Source organism: Fukomys damarensis, unplaced genomic scaffold (assembly GCF_012274545.1).
Source record: "Fukomys damarensis isolate Sample0158 unplaced genomic scaffold, DMR_v1.0_HiC HiC_scaffold_20, whole genome shotgun sequence".
NCBI classification, from domain to species: domain Eukaryota; kingdom Metazoa; phylum Chordata; class Mammalia; order Rodentia; family Bathyergidae; genus Fukomys; species Fukomys damarensis.
Window position 1 is genome coordinate 14,764,459 of NW_022900932.1, and position 21,705 is coordinate 14,786,163.

At 42.0% G+C, this 21,705-nt stretch overlaps 1 protein-coding gene across 37 annotated transcripts in view; it reads left to right on the top strand.

The window, feature by feature from the left end:
- Nucleotides 1–21,705, top strand: part of Kcnma1 (potassium calcium-activated channel subfamily M alpha 1) — a 709,412-nt gene that overhangs the window by 587,221 nt on the left and 100,486 nt on the right. For 11 of the 37 annotated variants that reach the window (XM_010607512.2, XM_033766488.1, XM_033766490.1 and 8 more), the window contains one exon: nt 558–731. The exons of the other annotated variants lie outside the window; for them this stretch is intronic. In XM_010607512.2, the coding sequence (XP_010605814.1) occupies nt 558–731 (174 nt within the window). The remainder of the gene's footprint in view (nt 1–557; nt 732–21,705) is intronic. 37 annotated transcript variants of the gene reach the window in all.

Genomic DNA, 21,705 nt, shown 5'->3' on the forward strand with positions numbered 1-21,705 from the left:
TAATTGTTTCACATCTAATTTGAGGAAAGCATGTCCCAAACTCTGCCTAATGCCCAGAAGTAGATGGAAACTAGAAAGCTACATATCAGATATGTCCACACCTTGCAAAAACTATTTATTTTGCCAAATAAGCAATTAATGTCATTGATTGGCTTTGTTTCTCTTTTATCCACCCTGTATTAATTGTGCCAGGGGGAAGAGGTTGGTTACTTCTCTTTTTTTAACTGTCAATAATTTGTTTTTCTCTCCATCCAAGAACCTGATTGTATTCAGCTATGCCCTTTTCCTGCGGTCACCACTCTATGGAGGGTGGGAAATAATATGCAACAGCCTTGGAAGAGGATAAAGGCCATTTATATTTTCTTTGCTTCTTTTTTTGATGTACAACCAAACTGTTACCAGCAATCACTCTGCATTTTTTTCCCTGGGTCAAGACTGTTAATGTGAACTAAGACCTGTGTTAAATCCCTCCAGCACCCTTCCAGCTGCCCTGCTGTGTGTGACCTTGCCATTAACTGCCGCTCTTCCTCTCCTCCCATCTGACCTCATGGTTATAGCCAAGATGTCCATCTACAAGAGAATGAGACGGGCATGTTGTTTTGATTGCGGACGTTCTGAGCGTGACTGCTCGTGCATGTCAGGCCGTGTGCGTGGTAACGTGGACACCCTTGAGAGAGCCTTCCCACTTTCTTCTGTCTCTGTTAATGATTGCTCCACCAGTTTCCCTGCCTGTAAGTTTAACCTCAACATGTGCTGTTCCATGTTTGTGTTGTCTGTGGGATCATCCTTGTCTTGTGTTGTGCCCTGTGGTCTGTGAGTCCATCTGGCTGGCGTCTCCTTCCCAATGTTGTCTTCTGTGGTGACATGTTGCCCCCACTGCCTGTGTCTCTGTATACGTGCTGAGGAGGGCCTCCCTTCTAATTTCATTCGCTCACTGCTTCTTGCAATGGTGTGCAAGACTAGGACATACCAGTCTGCTGATTTTCTACCTTTCTCTCACTTCAATAAATGGAAATGAAAATTAAAGTAACAGCACATCAAATGTTATATTAATGCTGAGATGTGCAAAACTGTGTATCTTGATATTTTGGAAATGGCTATAAATTGGGTTGGATCAAAGAGAGGGAGGAAAAAGGTGTAGAGAGAAAAAGCTGGATCTAGCATGAAGTTGCTTTTAGTGAGTTAATTTCCAAAATGAACAGAGTTTATATGAAGATGAATGTATCTAAAAGAGTACCCTTTTATATTTTTTTCTGTGCTTCTCTAACCTGAATCTCATTCCTTCAGTGCCAGATTTTGTTCTATGTTCTGGAACAGAGTATTTTAAATCTGCCAGTTTCCATAGGCTGGTGGATTCTAGAGCTTCGCTTCAGAAAGATGACTAATTCAAAAGATCATTTCTCTTTTCTGTTTCCAACAGTATATCCCCACTTAACTAAGGTTATCTTGTAGCAGTCCTGAATACAAATTGCAAGAAAACCTAAGTCATGAACCACCATGGTTGCTCTAAGTCCATAGCTCAGGCCTTTGTTGCTCCTGACCTTGGAGACATTAAATAACTTGTCACTCATGCAGATGGTAACTGGCAAGGCCTTGAGGAGCCAGATTCCTTGGCCCACACTTATCTTCATCTTCACCACAGAATTTGCTATTTTCTCAGCATAGAAAGAATCACTTTTGTAGGTGATGGTGTGAAACGCTCCAGTTTGAGATGCTGGGATGTACAGAAAAGGTTGTGTTCTGATTGGGCGGCATAGTTACCCTTAAAGTATGACCATTACTTTGATCTTGCATTTTTGGTAGAACATGAAGTAGGAGACAATTCTTCTTTCTGCGCATTATCCCTTTCCTTCCTCTTTAAAGGACCAACACATTTATTGGTGACCATATCGCCATCCGTCCTCTCCCCTCCCAAGTGTCCAGAGCTTTTTGACTTTTCACCAGCAGGAGTTGGTTCTCACCCACCACAAGGAGGAGGAAGAGCACTCAGCTCTTGAACATTTATTTTCATGAAAAATGAACTCCATTCATCTGTGCTGGCTGGGAATGAAGGCGGTCCCAGCACAGTGCACTCTTGTGATGGTCATCAGTGTGGGCTTCCAGGGTGTCGTCACTGTGTACCAGAGTGGTGAGCAATGCCTGGTGTTGATGTTTGAACCTGAAGTTCAAGTCTGAGGTGTGAGCTGTACTGTAAAGCTGGATTGGATGCATTTGGAAAAGAAGTTTGATGTAGGACTAGAGAATCATACTCTCTGACTCATGATTCATTGCTTCACCAGAACAGAACCAAGGGAAAAGATCCATTTAAGAGAGATACTTAATGGAAATTGCATTAGAGAGAATATGGACTGCCACATTGGCCTAAAATCTTGGAAGAGAAGTTTCCTTTGAGCTTCTTACTCATGTCATAGCCGCAGTCTTTATCCTTTATTTTCGCTGCAACAAACTCATCTAGTACATATGCCACAACCCAGATGATCTAGGTCATAGCTGCACACAAAACTTGTTTTTCTATGACATGTGGTGGTATACCAGGTTCAAAGAGGAGCTGGGGAAACACCGGGGTGTGGTGGCAGGCGATGGGCCATATCTCTGTGAGTAGTGAAGAGGGATGTAGTTGCCAGCCACTTCTGCCTAAGGCACAACTTCAGTTTATCCGTAGGCTCAAAAACCTTAGGTACAGATTCCATGGATGAAAGGAAGGAGCCACCATGCTTCTGAGCTAAGGCCTGTGGTCATGACTTGACTCTGGCCAGCCATACCAGTCACAACTGTCTGCATCCCTGTTCAAGGCCCGTGACACTCCGCATAAGTAATTTTTATTTTATACAAGAGAAGCCATCATTAGAGGGATTTCTTAGCTCTGCAATTTAATCCAAGCATTGTTGAAGGCCAGGAGAAAGACAACTTGGGGTGGGATTGTCTCAACATCTCAGAAACATTCTGGTGCAGGATTTTGTTTCTTTTCTGTGCTTCTAGTGTCAGCCTCACCGTGGGAGATGTGGCACTTGGCGCTGGGTGTTGAAGCCTTAACTAATATCGACGGCTCAGGCGCTGTTGGCCGTCTCCATTTCATTCGCCTTGCTCCCCCATCATCACTTCATCAGAAAAGCAAATTTCGCCCGTCTCTGTGTGAAACCACTCACCTTTGACCACTCCTAATAAGTTAGAAAAATCCATTCCAATTTGAGCCCCTTCACATGACCGCATAAACCCTTTTTTTCCAATTAAAAAGCAAAAGCAAAAGAAAAACCATCCCCCCTCTTCCACTGCGGAAGCCCATTGGCAGAGCTCCATAGCAGTCCCTGGGTGTCCCTTGCTGGTGGCAGGGCTTGGTGGTACCCATTTGACAGAGCGAGTTGACTCAAAGAGTAGTGGTGGGAGTGGGCTTTTCATTAAATATGAGCAGATGTGAAACACAGAGGGTCTGACAATTAGAAATGGCAGGAGAAGGGCCGTGGAATCAAAGCGAGGTCAGACGGGTGGATCAGATTACTTCTCTTACATTCTTTAGTTGTTCTGAAAATCATTTTGAATTAGTGTCAACAGAGCCATGATGGGTTTTGCCCTTTGTCTTTTATGCTGGGGCTGTATTCTTTCCCAAGACACTCATTAAAGGTCATTATACTATTACAGAGCTTGCTTTGGTCGCAGATTCCCGGTTCACCAGTGTGCTGTGGAGAAGGCCTGATTCATTTCTCACTTGCCGTTCCTCCCCTTCTCTGTTATTTGTTGCTTTTTTTTTCCTAAAGGGAAAGATTTCCATTTTTCAAGGGATGTTAAATTGAGACAAAGTTCCATTACGTGTTTTCTGAAGTGGAAGGAGAAGAAGCTGGTTCCCAGAGGAGTGGGAATGTATTAAAAATGTTCCTGCAGTTTTAAAAACCTGCCCTCTACCAGCAGGACCATGTGCTTCCTGCTCAGACATTCAGTTTGGATGTGTGGCCCATTAGGAGATCAGTCCTTAAGTCCCTTACCAAGAGAGCTGTTGTCTCCTTCCGTTGAACTCCCGAGGAGGAGGAAAGTCAAACTATATTGACATAAATACCTTCAGAGAGGAAGGACCCGTTTAGAAAGGACAGAAAAGGTGCCAGAAAAACAAGACAGGTGGCAACCAAAAAGAAGGCACCAGGAAAATATTTTGGGCAAACTGAATTGCTTAATACTGGGGCCTAGAATCAGGGTGGAGAGTTTCTTTGCAGCTCATGGAACCTGAGATTCCCCCATCCCGCATCAGGACAGCCTCCTGAGTTGACTGCCATCATGTGTCTATGGCTAATCTGTTGGGATGTGATTGGGCATCTTGATTTTGTTTCTACTTCAGACTGTCTTGGGCAGGACAGACAGCTCTCTTAAGAAACCCCGATGGAGTGTCCTGTGGCTTTTCACAAATAGCTGTGTTTTATTACTATCCAACATAAAAAGATATGTCTAGCAAAGCAGATACACACATACAAGTGCAAATGAATGTCTTAATTAGTTCTACTCCTTCCTAATATAATTCTGTGAAACAGACCTTCTCTCTCTCTCTCTCTGGAAGTTCGTTCTCTTTCTTTAGATCTTGCCTGATATCTGATAGCTAAGTGTAACAGAAAGGGACAGTGAAAATTATGATGCAGTGACGGCCTAGGTGCGTATTGATTCAGACCCGCTGAGACCTGCCTCACATGATTCTGGTCACAGAACATCAGTAACACTAGCACCAGCAAATTAATCTTCTGGTAGATGAGAAACAGGTCTTTTGACTTGCGCTTGGAACTAGTTTTAGCTAAAGTACATGTGGGTTCACTCACGCCACCCTTTCAATTTACTAATAGTTTAAACCTGCACATTTACATGCAGCCTTTTGCAAACTACTGTAGGTAATTTTAAATTGGGCATGACTTTTATGTCGGGTATAAATATAACGCAAGGAGGCATTCAGCCCTGATGGTTAAGCTGAGAGAAGTCTGATACGATTAGGTGGAAGGGAGACATACCAGAATTGGTTTAGAGTAATCTTGAGTCTTGTCAGATAATAAACAAAAATCAGCTTATCCTGAGTGGCCTTTGGTTTGTACAGGCAGAGAATTAACATTGTCAATAGAATTTAAGTCACTCCAGTGAACTAATGGCATTTTGAAGAACATAAAATCAGATACCAGGGCAGGGGGTGGAAATGGCTCTAGGAAAAAGTCCATCGTAGGACACACCTAGGCTGAGAGTCTCCCGTGCCTGGGAAGGGAGGGCTTAATTTAATAAGCCACATTTAATGTATTTGAGGGCCACAAGCCTGTGATTATCTCATTTCTTTTACATATAATCTTGGGAGACTTCCTCAAGCTCTTCACTCCTAAATTTTACTTATTTTACTTCTGGGCCCTGAAAACAATGACTTCCTCTTCCCACCAGAGAAAGATAGGAAAAAGGAGGAAACTCAGCAGAAACCAACTTAATAGCCATTTTCCATATATGTGTAAACTGACATCATAATACTACACAGATTTAGGGGGTACACCAGGAGTTTCAATGCTATACCTGTCTACATTGTGTAATGGTCAAATCAGGCTGATTAACTTTACCTTAAATATTTAAATGTCCATCACCTTAAATATTTAACATTTCTTCATGGTGAAACATCCAAAGTTCTTTCTTCTAGCTGTCTTGAAATATGCAGGGCTTTACTGTCAACTCTTGTCACCCTGCTGCGCCACACCAGTACTCATTCCTCCTTCCCGAGAAACTTTGTCACCATGGACTCCTTCCTCCTCTCTCCCCTCCCTGTGTTTTTCTGCGCTCACATCTCTCTCCTATTAGCCATGACAGTGTGATCTGTTTCCCTCTCAATATTCGTCATTCACTTTAACGTGAAACACAAAAGGCGACTTTGAATTCTACCCTGGCTTTTCAGTCGACCTAGCCTATGCACCCTGATTTGGCCATTTGCATTTCATTGCAGGAGGTACAATCAAGAAGGTAGAGAGGCTTGGCTGCCATTTAGTTATGCCATGTGACTAAGATTAATAATATCCCCAGGAGGATCCTCTTAGGCACTTTTGTTGGTCACATTCAAGGCTCCAGAAGCCAGTACCTCTCATGTGATTTCTGACAGCCTCACTGAGCAGGGGGTTGACTGCAAATATACCTTCCTGTGGGGGCAGGGGCCACCACATCTGCAGTGGTCCACTTCCTAAACAGCACTGTAAAAGGCAAAGGCCCTGCTTGGGCAAAATCTCCTTTGAAAAGAATCCCTTAAACTGCATGCCCCCGACGAACTCCAAACAAGCCCACTTTCATGCAGAACAAATAGCTGATTTTTGCAGTGTATGGTTGAGTGAAGTAGTTAGTTTGCACTTTGGGGCCTTGTTTTACCTTCCCCAAAAAAGTATATTGCTGAATCCCTTAAGATAAAAATGCATGACAGTGTACTACATACAGATGAAAAAGGAAGGAAACAGTACTCTAAAGGCAGCCACGTTTTCAAAAGAAATTCTTTGAAACAGAACTGAGAGACAAGTAAAAAGGTCAGAATGAGGAAAGACGCAAGGGTCTTTTGTGTGTGTCCTGTCACCTAGACACCTCCCTTTCAGGGGCACGGTGGTGCTATAATAAAATGACTGGGTTCTTTAAAGGCAAATTAGAAAAGACATTGGCATGCCACGGGTAAGCCAAGCAGAGGTCCTTATGCAAGGTAACTTGGAAATTATGCTTGCATTTTTATTTTAGGACAGTGCCTGGTTGTCAGGACACTCACCCTGACAGCTCCTACCACCAGGCAGTGGATTCTTCCTCTTTCCTCCATGGTGGCAGACAGATGTGTCCAGTTAGCGCTCCATCTCCTCTCCTCCACTATCTTGGGCGACAGATGCCAGGGCCAGTCCGCCTTCCACTTGAGATTTCTTGTCAAAGCTCTGCCTTGAGCCCAAATCCTGACCTTTACTGTATGGAATAAAGTACTGATGAACAAGCAGAGGTTTGAATTAGTGCAGGCTTGGAGCAAATGTCAAGTCCATCTCTGCCTCCCTCCTCCACCTGCACCAGGAGCCTAGATTAGACCCAGTCTGGAGTTTGCAGCGCCTTAGGCTTTATGGGTCTGGGGAGACATAACTTATTAACAAAGAGTTATTAAATTTTTATCAATTTTACAACACAATGTAAATGCTTTCTATGAATCTACATTGTATTCATTATCATTTAAAACGTTAATTAAGTCAAAGTTGCATTTAATTTCTCTCTAAATGGGCCTCTGGGAAGAGGCTTTTAGAAACATCTGTGGGAGCATGCAGCTCATGGAGCCTGGGAATCCCCCAGCCCGCATCAGGACAGCCCCCTGAGTTGACTGCTATCGTGTGTCTGTGGCTCATTTGTTGTGATGTGATTGGGCATTGTCTCAAACTAGTATCAGACCAATAATGAGGAAACACTGCTGGAAAGAGGCTTGTGGGAAAGTGGCACAGACTTCACTGCATTCTGTCTTCAGATCCCATCTAAGCAGGAACTGGTAGTTGATGTGTGGCAGCTCTGGGCACCATCAAGCCTTGGGATTTTGCTTCTTTGTATGGTACCCATCACATCATTTGAGTATCTCCTTTTATCTGAGATGGAGCCTTGTTATCTGGCTCAACAAATGTAGGACATTGGCTAGCATACTTATAAGAAAGATCTGAATATTTGGGGTCTTTGACTTCCAGTTAAGCCTGGGAGCCTTAAGCACAGAGCAGCCAAGTGGAGAGCATGTTCAGGATGGAGTAGGGTGTAGATACTAGAAAGGGGTCATGGTCACTGGCCAGGAGAGACAGAAAAGGCATACAAAGTTTCACTGAAAAATGGCATTCCCCTCTAGATGCCAGGGTGATGTTTTTTGTCTTATCTGAGTAAAGGGTCACTACTCAAACAGATCTGTCATTATTATGAATGTACTACATCATAGGGAAACTGAGGCTTGCTGATATGGGGGTACTAGAAAATTGCCAGGTGAGTAATTAGTATTCATGTCAAGACCAGACTTAGTGTAGTTTCTGCTCTTCTATGTGCAAGGTCTTCTGCCAGCACAATAAGGATGGGTTGTAGACATCTGTCTATGCAGGTGCTAGTTAATGTAGTACTAATTAGGAAAGTAGTATCTGTTATTTGCAGGCAAGGCAACTGCTGTAAACTGAGGCATCTGCAGATGATGTGAGGGAGACACAGAGGTTAAATGATTTGCCAGTGGTCGCACAGTAAATAGTGAAGCTAGCCAGGACTTAAAAATAGGCTGTGTGGCTCCTGCTTTTGTGGGGTAAGTTGAAGCAGTTATGCAGTTGAGTAAGATCAATAGATCAGTTAGTCTCCAGCAGGGTGGGAAAGACAGGAATTTCAGTAATCAACACTGGAGATAGTGTGGGGAGGCTGGCTTCTCTGGTAAAACAGCTGGTCACCTAGAGAGACTGGAGTTTAAGACTTTGTTCTGGGGATTTGGGGAAAATGAAAACTTTTGAAGGCTAAAATAGGACCCAGCCTTTGGTAGAGGCCAGACCAAAGGTTTTGTTCTTCACATGTAATGCAGTAGAAAGTGTTTCCAATGTTGGATCAGAGAAACAGGTTCAGCAGTGGCAGCCAGGAAAAAAGGGGCCAGCACTGCTGTTGGGAGACCCATTGTCAAGGAGGGGAAGAGACACATAGAGGGGCTATGCCAGTGGCGGGTAGGACTGAGCTTCTCTGAGGAGCCTTGGGAAGGATGGCTCTAGCCCCATGCCCTGAGTGCTCCCGCAGCCGAAGCACATTATCCAAACCCTAGCTCAAGTCCTTACAGTCTTCGTAAAGGTTAACAAATGACTGAAGCAGTTGAATCCTATTAGTTAAATTTCATGATCCTAATTCTCCCAGCTGACCAGTAGCCATTGTGATTCCTACTTGGGCTCTGTGGAATTGTCTTACTGGAGGGAGATTTACTTCATCGGGGCCAGGGCTGAAACCCTAAGCAGGCTGCACACATTACCACTGGTTTTAGGGGTCTACTGCATTTATTTCCCTTTCCTCCCCAGTTTGTACTCCTCCTCCCTGGATGAATAGCCCCCAACCTTGAGTGTGTTGAAGGTGGCAGAGATGGACAGCATCAATGGCTGGACTGACTCTTGGCTCAGGCTGAACAGCAGACATAAAGCCAATGGGGCCACTAGCTGGGACATATGACCAGCCCTGCAGTCTTGGTTCCAGCTGCATGTGGTAGCTTCAGTTACAGCTTGTGGTAATTATTTTTTTTTAAATCCCTGTGTATGGCAATGAGACTTTTCTCCTCCCATCTTTCTCAGGGTGACAGCATGTCTCCTTAAATCTATGAAGGGAAACAGTTCTTCACATCTAGTGCACTGAAAACCCACTGTATTTTCAACCATTTCTACTTCTCTGGAAATACAAAACACATTTCCCGTGAAGTACTGCCACACAAAATCCTGGGAAGTTATTTTAGCACTGTGGCATACTTTCTTTTCCGTTTTGTTTTTTTGCTTATAGCATCTTTGTCTGTGTTCGTTGTGTCTCCGTCAGCGTCCATGACTGTAGCATTTGTGTGCACCATTGACCCCAAAGAGGCATGAACACAGCATGGAAAATTCTTGAGTTGTGGATTTCCTCACAGGGGTAGGCTATGCACACTGAGGATGCCAACTTCTGGAAGTGGAAGACAGCAAAGTGACCTCAGCCAAGTAGCCACGTGTCCTCTCAAGGGGTTTCTCCCACACCAGCATGTTGAATTACTTAGATAACCAGGGGATCCTCTACTTTACGTTTGCTTATGAGGGTTCTACTTTCTTAGCTGACCTTTCCCCACAGGGAATCTAAGTGGACAACCCCAGTCCAACATTGTCAGCTCAGGCTGACACCTTTGAAATCTCAGAGGGAATTGGAAAGACCTCTCTGTAAAGAGTTCCTGGTCTGGAGGAAGATTGCTAGATATGCCTATATATTCTTGTTCTGAGGAGATGCTCTTCTGATGTCCAGTTCAGATGGAAAGGGCTAGCAAAAGTGGCCTGCCTTCTTTGGTCACCTTATTTGGTCTTCCATGGGAGGGTCTGTCCTCTTGCATTCAAGAGAAACAGCAAAGGACTCCCCTGGACTCTTCTAGGCAGACAGAAAGCCCCATTCCGACTCTTCAGCATGGCGAGGTGAGTGCCACCAAATGCTCCTGGGGCTACACAAAAAAACCCTGTGCAGACTCAAAGTGGAATCTTTTGAGGGAAATCTGTATCAGAGATGAGCAACTGCACTGAGAGACTTTTCAATGAAGTGAGAAGACTCCAGCTTCGGAGTCAGAGCTGCACCAGATATGTTGACAGTGCACAGAGGGGCATCTGCAGACCACAGCACATGGGTGTTTTCTGGGAGTGGAGCTGACTGCTTGGACTGTGGTGATCTTCATTTTGGCCAATATCAGATTTCTGTGCTGGAGCCTGTTGGATCACTCTCAATCAAGAATGGACTTAGGGGGTGCTTCACCTCTTTCCAAGGTCAGAAATATGGCATGCTGGCATTTTTGGTGGGATTTTTTGTATTGGCAGGAATACTTGAGTAGGAAATGGCATGAAGGATTCCAGTTGAGTAATTATTTGATGAATAAGAGAATGAATACGTGAAGGAATTCTCAACATTAAAGTAATAGTTGGTATGCCAGAAGGAAGAGTGCTCCAGATCTATGAAGTTTCCTAAAGCTTTGTAAGCAGTTTTCCAAATACAGTGGACCCTCGAGCTATGACCAGTCTGACATAGGAACAACTTTGATTAATTAGGTTAATGGGAGATTCATTTACCTCTTGTTATCCATAGTACATACCCAGGTGGACATCCAGATCTCAACTGTATTGACTTAGTTACAACCAGCCCTCAGGAACTGATGGTGTTCTTAAATCAAGGGTCCACTGTAGTACATGTATGTATACACAAAGATCTGGGATTCTCAAGGTTAAAAGGGAGAGGATATAGTGAGGAAAAACAAGGATGTAACTGAAGGAACTGAAACATTTTTAGCTCGTAGGTACAGCCAATATTCTTTGTGAAGGATAAATAGTGGGAAGAAATAATATACAGAAAAAAAATCACACAGGCAAAGTTCTGAGACATTTTCAGATCAGTAGAGGCAGGGATTCCACCACATTTGGTGGAGTAGAACATTTGGTCTAGAAATAAGGGCTTGTGACATTTGCACCTAGATTTATTAATTTCAGCAAATCTTGTCATTTTCCTATGAGTTATAAAAATAATGCACCACATAGGGCTCTTATGAAGAAAGGCACCTGTTGTAGAGAGGTTTATCCAGGTGCAGGTGACCACAGTCGCCTGATCAGGTGTGAGAAACTTTTGAGCTCCCTGTGATGATTAAGACCATCGACTCTGACTTGTGGGAGGCAGAATTTGACAATGCCACCCGGTTGAAACTTTCTCACACATGAGGTGCCCAAAGGCAGTTTTCTGTAGCTGTTTTCTAATTAGCATCATCATTATGTTTATTCTCAGGATAAGGGAGACACTACAAGCTTTCTTGACTGCTCTCAGAGCTCTCTTTGCCTACATGGAGGACTCTCTTAACTGCAAATAGCTCTGAATTTCTCTGCATTTTTTCAAGGTTGCGCTGGCCATTTCTCCAGTGCAGAAGAGTACATTTCCACACATGGCCTGTAACACATCCAACCGAGAGAACATGTCCAGCAGGGATGCTTCAGAGCAAAAGCCCTAAACAGGTGTTACTGAAAAGAAGGTACAATGCCCTGCAGAGAAGAGACAGGTGAAAATGAAAGTAAGAAATATGCTAGGAATGCAGACAGGAGCAAAGGCGCTCATATCACTGGGGTCTGGAAGTCTTGGGACTGATGTGAATGTGAAATTTGCAAGGAGCTTGTTGCTGGAAGCCCTCTCACAGATTTCTGCTATTAAGATGAAAATGGAAATCGGGCAGACACCTCCTGTCTTTTTTTCTGTCTATATTAGAGCATTTTTGAGCCACTTTTCAAGCCACTTCCTCACTGTGCAGTGGGCTAGGTGATCTCATTGGCAATTAAAGTCAGGAATTCTAGGACACCTCAGAGGAAGGGTGAGATTGTGTTCTGGGCACTTTGAAATCAAGGCCTGGTGGTCATGTTTTGATGTATTTACCAAGTGGATGCTCAGTGGCTGCTGACTGTAGAGTGATGTTTTATGCATAATTAATTGAGACCACGCTTCTCAATGCACTGCAATATGCCACCTCATTTTACCTGGGGTAACCCCCAAATAGACATCATACTTTACTACCATGGGACCTTGGATAATTTTCAGACCCTCTCTGTTTCTTAGCTTTCCCATTTGTAAAGAAGAGATAATAATAGGACCTATCTCAGAGTTGTAAGGATTAAATTATATATGTATATATACATATACATACACATATATATATATATGTCTTAAGATTATCTGGCACATGTTGAATAGTTTTATTATCCTTCATTAACATGTGAAATAATAGAGACAAATGACCAAGATCATGTAGTGGATGAGTAGATTGCTAGATCACAGGTCAACCACTGCTTGTGATACCAGTGGGCATAATAATGAATAACTACTCTAACTATAGCTCATCCATTTTTTTCCTCCAAATGATGGAGTCTTGTCCAACTAGTCTTATAAAAGGTCATATCAATTACAGGCAGAGAAGTCCATGGATAGAGGCTGAGAATTGAACAGCTCTGTATAACAGACTATAAAGTCAAAATTGGGTCAGTTTACTTAATTTCTAGATCAGAGAATCATAGTCTCAAACAAAATAAGCCAACAAATATGCCAAGCGGTAGCTAATATCTCCCTGGAGTGTCAGTTTCCAACCTGACTACCCAGAAAACATTGCAAAATTTGAGTGTAATTAAGGGAATTGAAAGACAGTATCTCTAAGGTCATTTTAAACTTTGAGGTTCTGATTTTCTTCATTTTTTCTGGTTGAAATAGAAACTAGAAGTTCTTTTTTTAAAAAATTCTTTCTTGTCTAAATTCTTTCAAACTGCTGGAGTCTACTTAACAAACATTGTAGTAAGGCCCAGGAGGAAAAAAAATAATGAAATACTTTAGAAATTTTGTAGTATGTCAGTGTTATTATTCTGGTTATGAATTCTCAGCTTCTAGGCCAGAATCTGTAGATACAGAGAGAGCCCAGAAGATTCTTACAGGCTTGTTCTTTATTAACTTGTTTGCTTTATGGTGTATCGCCTCACACTGGCGTGGGGTGGTGGGGTGGACATAAAAAGTGTCCCCTTCCAGAACTTGAAGGTTATCAGTAATCGGGTATTAAAGACAGCAAAAAACCAGTTCATCTGTAACTTCTCTACAAATGGCCCTGGCCCTTACATAATGAATTATAATTGCTAACTGCCCCAAAGAGCCTCCCCAGTCCTGTCTGTCCTGTCTTAACTTTTCTATTGTCAGGTTTCCAGGAATATAAGTTTTGGAAGTGTAGAGGTTTAAAGCAGGTACACTCGTCCCCAGGCTGGCCGAAAGAGCTTCCTAGCTTGGACATCTATGTGTCATAGATGGAAAGCAACTGTATTTGTAACATATCTTTTTTTTTCAAATGTGATCAAATTTATTAAAGTAGATACATTAATGTCTGTCGCATGGAAGTTCTTCCCATCTAAGGAAGAAAACATTATAACTTAGTGTATAAATTTGAACACTATAAAGAGAGACTTGCTGTTACAATGCTTATTGAGGTTGTCTTGGAGATTGGGGTCTTTAGAAAACTGACTTTGGATCTCTTCATTTCTCATCCTGCCTTTATGAATTTGTCCATCTTCGAATTGCATCTGGAGAGAATCCGAAAATTCACTGTCCCTTTAGAAGATGTAGGGTTGATTAGAGCAAATGAGAGGGGAACAGATGGTGGAGAGACATTTCTTTCCTTTCACATTTCATCAAAATGCATTTCTTTGACGATGGTCTTGATATCACCACTTTTGAGGTCTGGTTCATGTGGAGAATTTGTACCATTGTCACCTTTCCTCATTTGCATTATGAGTATCTAGGCTCTGTGTGTTGTTGATTTTCTCGTTAGTGGGATTAGAGCTAGGAGTGAGGCCAAGACTGGACTCAGGTCCTTAACTTGCTGCTCTCCTTTCTGGCCACCTACCTCTCCATGGCATGCAGTAGCCAGTTGAGGTGTGAGGACAGGTTTAGAGGTTCAGTGAGTATCCGTACATTTTTCCAGTTCTAATTTCCTGGGTCCCACTCTCTCCTCCATTCTAGGCTGATTTGCATTTCTGACTTTCATTTAGCACTGTAAGGATCCTTGCCAACCTCAGGGACTCAGTTTTTCTCACCTAATCTGATACTATTTTCCTCCAGTTAGTTTTTCTACCACCGGTCCACTACTAAGTTCATTACTATTATTACTTGGTTTTGGCACCGGGGATCAAACTCGGGACCTTGCTCTTGCAAGGTAGGTGGTGGAACCACTGAGCTAAATCCCCGGCCCCTAAGTTCACTATTTTAAAGATCTGATCTTATTGTCATCCCGTTAACAAAAAGGGAAAACAAATTTTTGATAGATCCTTGGATATCTGATCATCTCTAGGGATAGCACAACCTCTAGCCTTCTCTTATCAACATGGCATTCGAAGACCTTTGTAGTTAGCTCAGCACTATCAATTTTATAGTTGCATTCTCTGCACAAGCATTCTTCATCTAAGAGTGTTCTCCAGTAATTTCTTGCTTTCGTTACTTAACACACTTCTAGTTTTTCTGCACCTGATTCTTTCCCTTGTTTTGTTGAGTTGACTGAGGTTTACCCATACTTTAAAGCAGGGATCCGCCAACTGTGGCCCACTTACTAATCTGCCTGTTTTAGAGAGTGAAGTTTTATTGTAACTCAGGCATGCCATTCATTTGCAATTTATTCCTGCTTCTTTTTAAGGTGCACACCTAAGCTGAGTTGCAGCAGAGGGCAAACAACGCTCTTGCTGGCCCTACATACTGACTAAGCAGAGAAAACCCTCAGCTTTAATGTTGACAGTCATGGAACCTACCAGATTGCCCCGAATCCTTCACGTCTTCCTAAAACTGTTTCTGGCCACCCAGCTGTCCATGGCATGCAGTAGCCATTGAGGTGTGAAACAGTGTCCTTTGCTTAGCTTGTAACTTTCTAGTCTAGCTCTCTGTGTAGCTAACTGGAGACATTCCAGGATCAGAGGCAGAGTCCTGACGTTGACTTCTCTTCACATGTGTGCCTTACCCCACTCAGAGAGATGGAGGAACTGAATGTAAAGGGATTCCATACTTTTTTACTGGAAATGGCACAATTGTGTCTGTACAGTTTAAGGAATACTCTTCCGGAGCTATTTTTTGCTAGAGATTAAATCTCAATAATCTTTTGAAATTAAAGTGGATTTACCATCAGCTGAATGGGTCATGGTTCTCATCTCCTCCCAGAACAATTCAACAACGACCTCCCCCCACCCCACCTACTAAACCCCTGGATGTTATCAGCATGGTAGTTTTGCTTGCTCTCAAATCAGGGCAACATAGGAACTGTCATTTTTCATTTCCTGAAGCCCTTTGATCCTTTCTGGGGTGTATTTGTTCCTAGTGAGAAATAGGTTCCTTAGTGCACTCATGTATCCTTTAGAGTCCTTTTTTATTCTTATTTTTTCTGTTTGAGATCAAATCAGATTTTTAAGTATTGTAGTCATTAGTTATCACCTCCAGATTTCACATCCCACATTTTATTTCTGTTCTTACAAGACCACCAACCTTCCCCGTCGCATAACAGTCGCTCACAATGAAGTTACAGTATGCCTTTTGTGGGCACTTGGGTGTTAATTTATTTCACAGTTTCCTTTGCAGATATAATCAGAGACACTATCACATTCCTGTTTCTTCTTCTTTTTTTTATTGTGTTCCCTTGCTATCACATTTGTGTGATCTTTTTCTGAAAGATGACAGTTAGTGTTTCTCTACTTATGGTATCAGTGACTTATATTCTTTACAACTTCCCTATCGCCATTTTTAAAAAATCTAGCATTTTATAGATGTAATCTTAGTTATTTATAACTCAGGCTTTGTTATATGAGCAAATTTTCTAAGTGACATCATGATTTAGGTACATTTTTTTTCTGAGAAAGGGAAAATATTCTTTGCAAAATATTTTCCTCTCAATTGTAAAGGAAGGAAAATGTCTCTGTGAGTTTATAATACCTTTCCCTGATTTCTTGGTACGTAGAAATGCCTGAACATTACTTTATGTAAGTAATCAAGTTGTGGTGTTTCATAACGTTGTTAGAACAAAAGGAGCTATCCCTTTTGATTTATTTGGATATTTACTGCGTGGCTTACATTACTTTACATGTTAGAATTGGTTTGTCAACAATTAACATTCTAGGTTTTTATATCACCCATACTTCAGGTAATAGAGGATTATTAAACCGCAACCAGTATGTTAGAAATCTGCCGACTGGTAATAAAATTCTTATGTATAACAGCAGTTGAGAAATACGGCTGTATATTTATGCATAGATTGCAAGATTCTTGTCCCGGAAGCACAGAGAGGCTTCAAATGCAGTGCAACCACCAGATGGTGCTGTTTCCCCATAAATGAAACCACTCCTTGGCTGGAGTCTAGGCGCTATCCCTTCCCCACTTTCTGTGTTTTTGCTTTCTAATGATTATCTCCTTTATTTCTCTAAAATGAATATGTAAAGCTGTTTTTTTTAAAAAGAGGTAGGTGTACTTCCATAAAGACAAAAATCTCTCAATTTCTGATCTTTTAAATCCAACTTGCTCAGTGTAATGTTCACTTGGAGATAGTCCTAGTTCAATGAATGTGACTGTGTTTTTAAAAGGTAATACAAAAGCCAGATCTCTCCATGAAGATTGGCTTACCTCTGCTGTCTGGTTATTGCTATGTGACAAGTCCCCATTTTATCTATTGCTTTATATACAAATTAATTCCCCAGGCATCATCCACACTAGGATAATGAGGGACATTTTTATAATGGTGACTGATGTACTGGATTAATATCCTATATGAAAATGATTTTAGCATGATGTGCTTTCATTAAGAATTATGGACTTGTAAGTTCACCAAAGATGTTGCTTTTCTCTCTCAGCCAGGGCTAAATTCTGACAATGTAGGTAAGAATTTTTGTGCTTTTTTCCGTAAGGTTTTTTTTTAAAAAAAAAAAAACTGATCATTTCATCAGTTTGGGCATTGTCAGTGAAACAAAATTACATACAGGTAACAACATTTTGTTCCTTTATTTGTGAGCCTATTTTCAACTTAAAAAAAAAAAACCACAGCCACATCTTTTTATCAGCTTGTGAAAATCTACATTATTCCTTTTGTACAGGATGTTTTGGAGTAAATGATGACCTACATGGAAGGCAGTGGACTTACCAAGGTCAGGGATGGGGAGAATTACAATACATCTCAGGAGGATTCATTTGTTTATCTTCTTTGTTATTAAATCCTACCTATTAGGTCATAAAGAATGTTGAATGCATATATTTCGTACTTTTTATAATTTAATTACTTGAAAACATTAATTTTCAGACTCCAGTAAAGATTTTTTGTTTTGAGTTTTTTAAACTTCCCTCTGGTACACAGGGCTGGAAAATAGTGGGGTGGTGTGATCAAAGTTCTAGATAATATAACATACATTCTTATTTTGTTCCCTTATGTGGTTTTGACAGAGAATATCTTGGCGAGTTATTGATGACGTGAAACCAAACAGCAGAGGATTGGGGCAGCATGTTTTTCCCAGTGAATTCACTTGCAAGCATTAGTTTTGTTGATCATTTTCTTTAGAATATGGATTACAACCAGTTTTCATGCGAAAGTGAAGCTCTGGTGGCTTTCCTTCCAGTTTGCCATGTAAGCGAAGCTTTTAGAGCGTTCAGTGATAACAGCCAGCCAGCTGCAGCGTGCGTGCCACGAGTTCACCACACTCATATAAGGCATAAAACGGACTTGTAGTTGAAAGATAGAAAATAACCATCTTGGAGTCAAGTTTAGGTGAGCCTGGCCATTCTGTTAGGGAATTAGCCTCCTGAATTTTTCAGAATCCTTCCAAAGCTTGAAATGACTTTATTTTACCATCAAATCCATTCCACAGGACGCAAACGAGCATCCCGTGGAATTGGACCATGGCATAGGCTTCGTTGTTTGATTTCTGTGTACTTACGTATGTGCCTTATTTTGGACCTGGTGACTTTTAAGGTACCAATAAGGAAGTGTGGGCCAAGAGAAGCAGTTTTTGATAGACTTTTCTAAGATGCAAACCCCATCTTCTGTCATCTTTGAATCCGAGTATTTAGCATGAAGTGAAAGTAATTTCCAGAGGATGCCAGGTGTTACCAAGTAATGTCCAAATTCTGTCATTTGGAATGTAGTCTTCTGTCACCTGCTCCTTATCCAGCCCTGCACCCAGCTGTGTTGTGGGATACGCGTTCCTGTCCTGGGCAAACTGGTTTCCTTAAGCTCCTGGGTTTAATGTTTTCTGGCAGGAATGCCTTTGTTTGAGCTCCCCCCTCCAGCTAGCATGCTCTTCCCACACTTTACTGCCATTCTTTGGTTTATTTGCCAGCTTGTTCATGTGGATTGCCCTACTCTCAAAGCTCCAGGCCCGGTGCTCAGCTCCAGGATGTGCAAAAACGTCATGCTGACATCTCAGCTCATCCTACTGTTGTTCCAAGTCCTCCTTTTTTCTTCTGAACGTCTTTCTTTAGAACTTACTGTCATGCATTCATTAGCTCTCCCTGGACATTGTCATACATCATCTTCTGTGCTGCTGTTTTTGTATAACTTAAGAATTATCATTATATAATTTTTAAATGTAGCAGTCTCATTTCTCCAGCTCATTTTTCTTCGATTGTGTGTCTTTAAAAAGTTGAAAGAAAAGCAAAAGCAGTGCTTTTAGATTTTTGTTGGGTGGGTCTGGGATGAGACTCAAGCACTGCTGTTCGATAAAGTTTCCCCAGTTCATTTTATTGAAAGCCAGAATTTAGAACTACTGGGGTAAACCACACTTTCCTTGGCCCAGGAATCCTGCTTTTCTTATTTTGTAGTTCTGTGGGTTGAGTCTGGTAGGAAATGCTGGGTAATTACTTGTGGCTGGGTAGTTATGAGGTCCTTAGTCCATGACTGGTTCTTGTTATATCTGCCAAGGATCAGCAGACAGTATTCAGCCCAGAGTCATCACAAATCAGAGCAGTAAAGGTCTTGTACTTAATTAAGGCCAACCCCCAGGAAGCGGGTGTATCTTGCCAGTGCCAAACAGTTGATCTAGGCTGGGGCTCTAACTCGAGGCTTCTGACCACTAGATTGTGTTTTCCCGCTCTGTAACACCACCTCCCTGGCTACAAAGAATGATTTTCTAGGAACCTTACTAGAGGCCTCATGTGTGAGAGATTCAGAAATGTGGAAACTACAGCGGAGGAGCTTAAAGTCTAGCTGGGGGAGTAGGACATGTGGGAATGGCAAACAAATTAATAATGCAACAAAAATAGGGAGGTGTCAGTGCAAGAGATGAGATGTGCCAAGGCATTCTTGAAGGCAGAAGCCTGCCTCGCTGCAGTCATCTGGGAGAGCTTTCTGGAGAAGGCAAGGTCGGCCTGTTTCTTGAAGGGCTGGCGCAGTCCTTAGGTGAAAAGGAGCCGTGGTGAGAAGGGCCGGTGAAGGAGTCACCGCCTCCCTTCCATCGTTCCCTGTCCCTTCCACCAGGCATCACCCCTATGGCCTCCTTCTGGAACTCGAGAGAAAGGGCCTCTTACAGTGAGTGAGGCAGCATGCGTTTCCCCTAATTTAGAGGCAACAGCAGGGTTTCTTCATGTTTCCATCTGACTTTCATTTGTTACGGCCATGAATGGCCCCAGCCTTCTCTAGTCGAGGCCCATTTAAATGTTTTCTGGCTTTGCTTGATTTTATGACACTTGGCAAACCTAATTATTTGACCTGACTGGTTCACTGGAGCCGTATGAAACATAGGACAAAGGTGACAGCCGATTGCTGGGTAAGGGTGGAGGTGGGGTGCCCACCTCGTTCTAGTCTTTGGATACCGTATCATTTGCTTGGGAAGGGGAGAAAGTGGGAACCCAGCTAAACACAGCACCATCGAAAGACAGTAGGCTGAAATTGTGGAGAGGGACCCTAGAGCTCCAAGCTCCTGGACTTCTCCAAGCCAAGAAGGTAATTGACTTGAGTGCTTCCATTATTCTCATTTTATAAGCAAGAAAACTGAAGTTGGATAATTTGCCAAATATCTAGGTTTGAACCCAGCACTGGCTTCAAGCCCTTTTGGGCTTAATCCTTCATCCCATTCCATGTGAGTTGACATGTTCTATGCCTTACAATCTTTATTTCTGTCATGGTACGTGTGTTACCAGAACAAGGGAGAGAAATATGAATAAGGGTTCCTGCCATGTGATTGCTACATAAGTAGCAGTAGGGTATTTAAGTACTGTTCCAAATAGAAAACTGTGGACCAGCAGGGTGGGACCAAGCAAAGCATGCACTGTCACCCTGTGGCCTCTGATTATCACATTTCATCCCACAAAATTTCTGAAACACAATGTCCTAAACTGTCTAGTGTGGAAAACAATAGATCATTCAACATGGAGGTGTTGGATAACTTGTTTGAGATCAGAACTATTCAGAAGGTCAGAGTTGGATCTTGGGCAGTTGAACTGATTCCAGAGGTACATATCCTTGTGTTATTCTGCCTGGCAGAATTTGATGAGTTTGGATTATAATCAGCAGACCCAAGGTGTGGTTCTGGGAATGTGTATTTTATTAAGTATTGTCTTGAGCCCAAAGAAGACGAGGCCACAGTAGCCCCAGTCCCTTCCAGCCCTGCTACTGCATTCCACACGTTGCTTTCTAACAATGTTGACCAGGAAGGGACCCACCATATGCTAGCTTTTAAAAATATTATACATAATGGGCTCAATGATAAATTATAGGAGAAATAGATAATAATTTTATAGTTCAGAATATCTTTAGAAGGTGACTACGTCCTTAAGAAATATACTAAATGCTGTGTTTAGTGTAAAATCACAATCCAGGCTGGTCTTCACCTCCCAAGGTTAAAAATGTACTGTATTTCTAAAGTGTTCTGGCAGAACATTCTTCATCAGGCACCTGGGTTGAACTAAAAATCCATGCATTTTACCCTTATCTGAGTTTCACAGAAAGTATCTGTGCAACCATCTGGAATATGTATTAGAATTCCAGAGGACTCTCGACACAACCAGCTCTATGGCAGATATGCTATTTATGGATGAGCCCATAATAATAACGATGCTAATAATAATGGTCATTATCTGTGAAACATCTTGTAGTTTAGACAACAATTTCAGATGTACACAATTAAATTCCAGGCTAGTCTTCAAATAGCAAAATCATTGGGGCAAGTATTAATTTTTAAGATGCAAATAGCAAAGTGAAAATATGATTGACATCTTTTGCCAGTCATGTTTATTTGAAGCTGTTTAGGGGGAGGGAAAAAAAAGAAAGAAGGTAAGATATGAGTCAAAATATGTAAGCAAATAAAACTTATGGCCCTACCGTGAACATGTAAACTAACGTTGTGTTAGGAGAATTTGATGTGGGGTTGAAGTAAAGTCCACGAGAGACCTGACCCCATCTTTCTTTTCTGTTTCTCACCCTGGGCAGGTGGCAAATCTCAGATTCCTGAGGCAGTATGATCTTTTCTGCACTCCTTTGGATATCTGACAATTTGC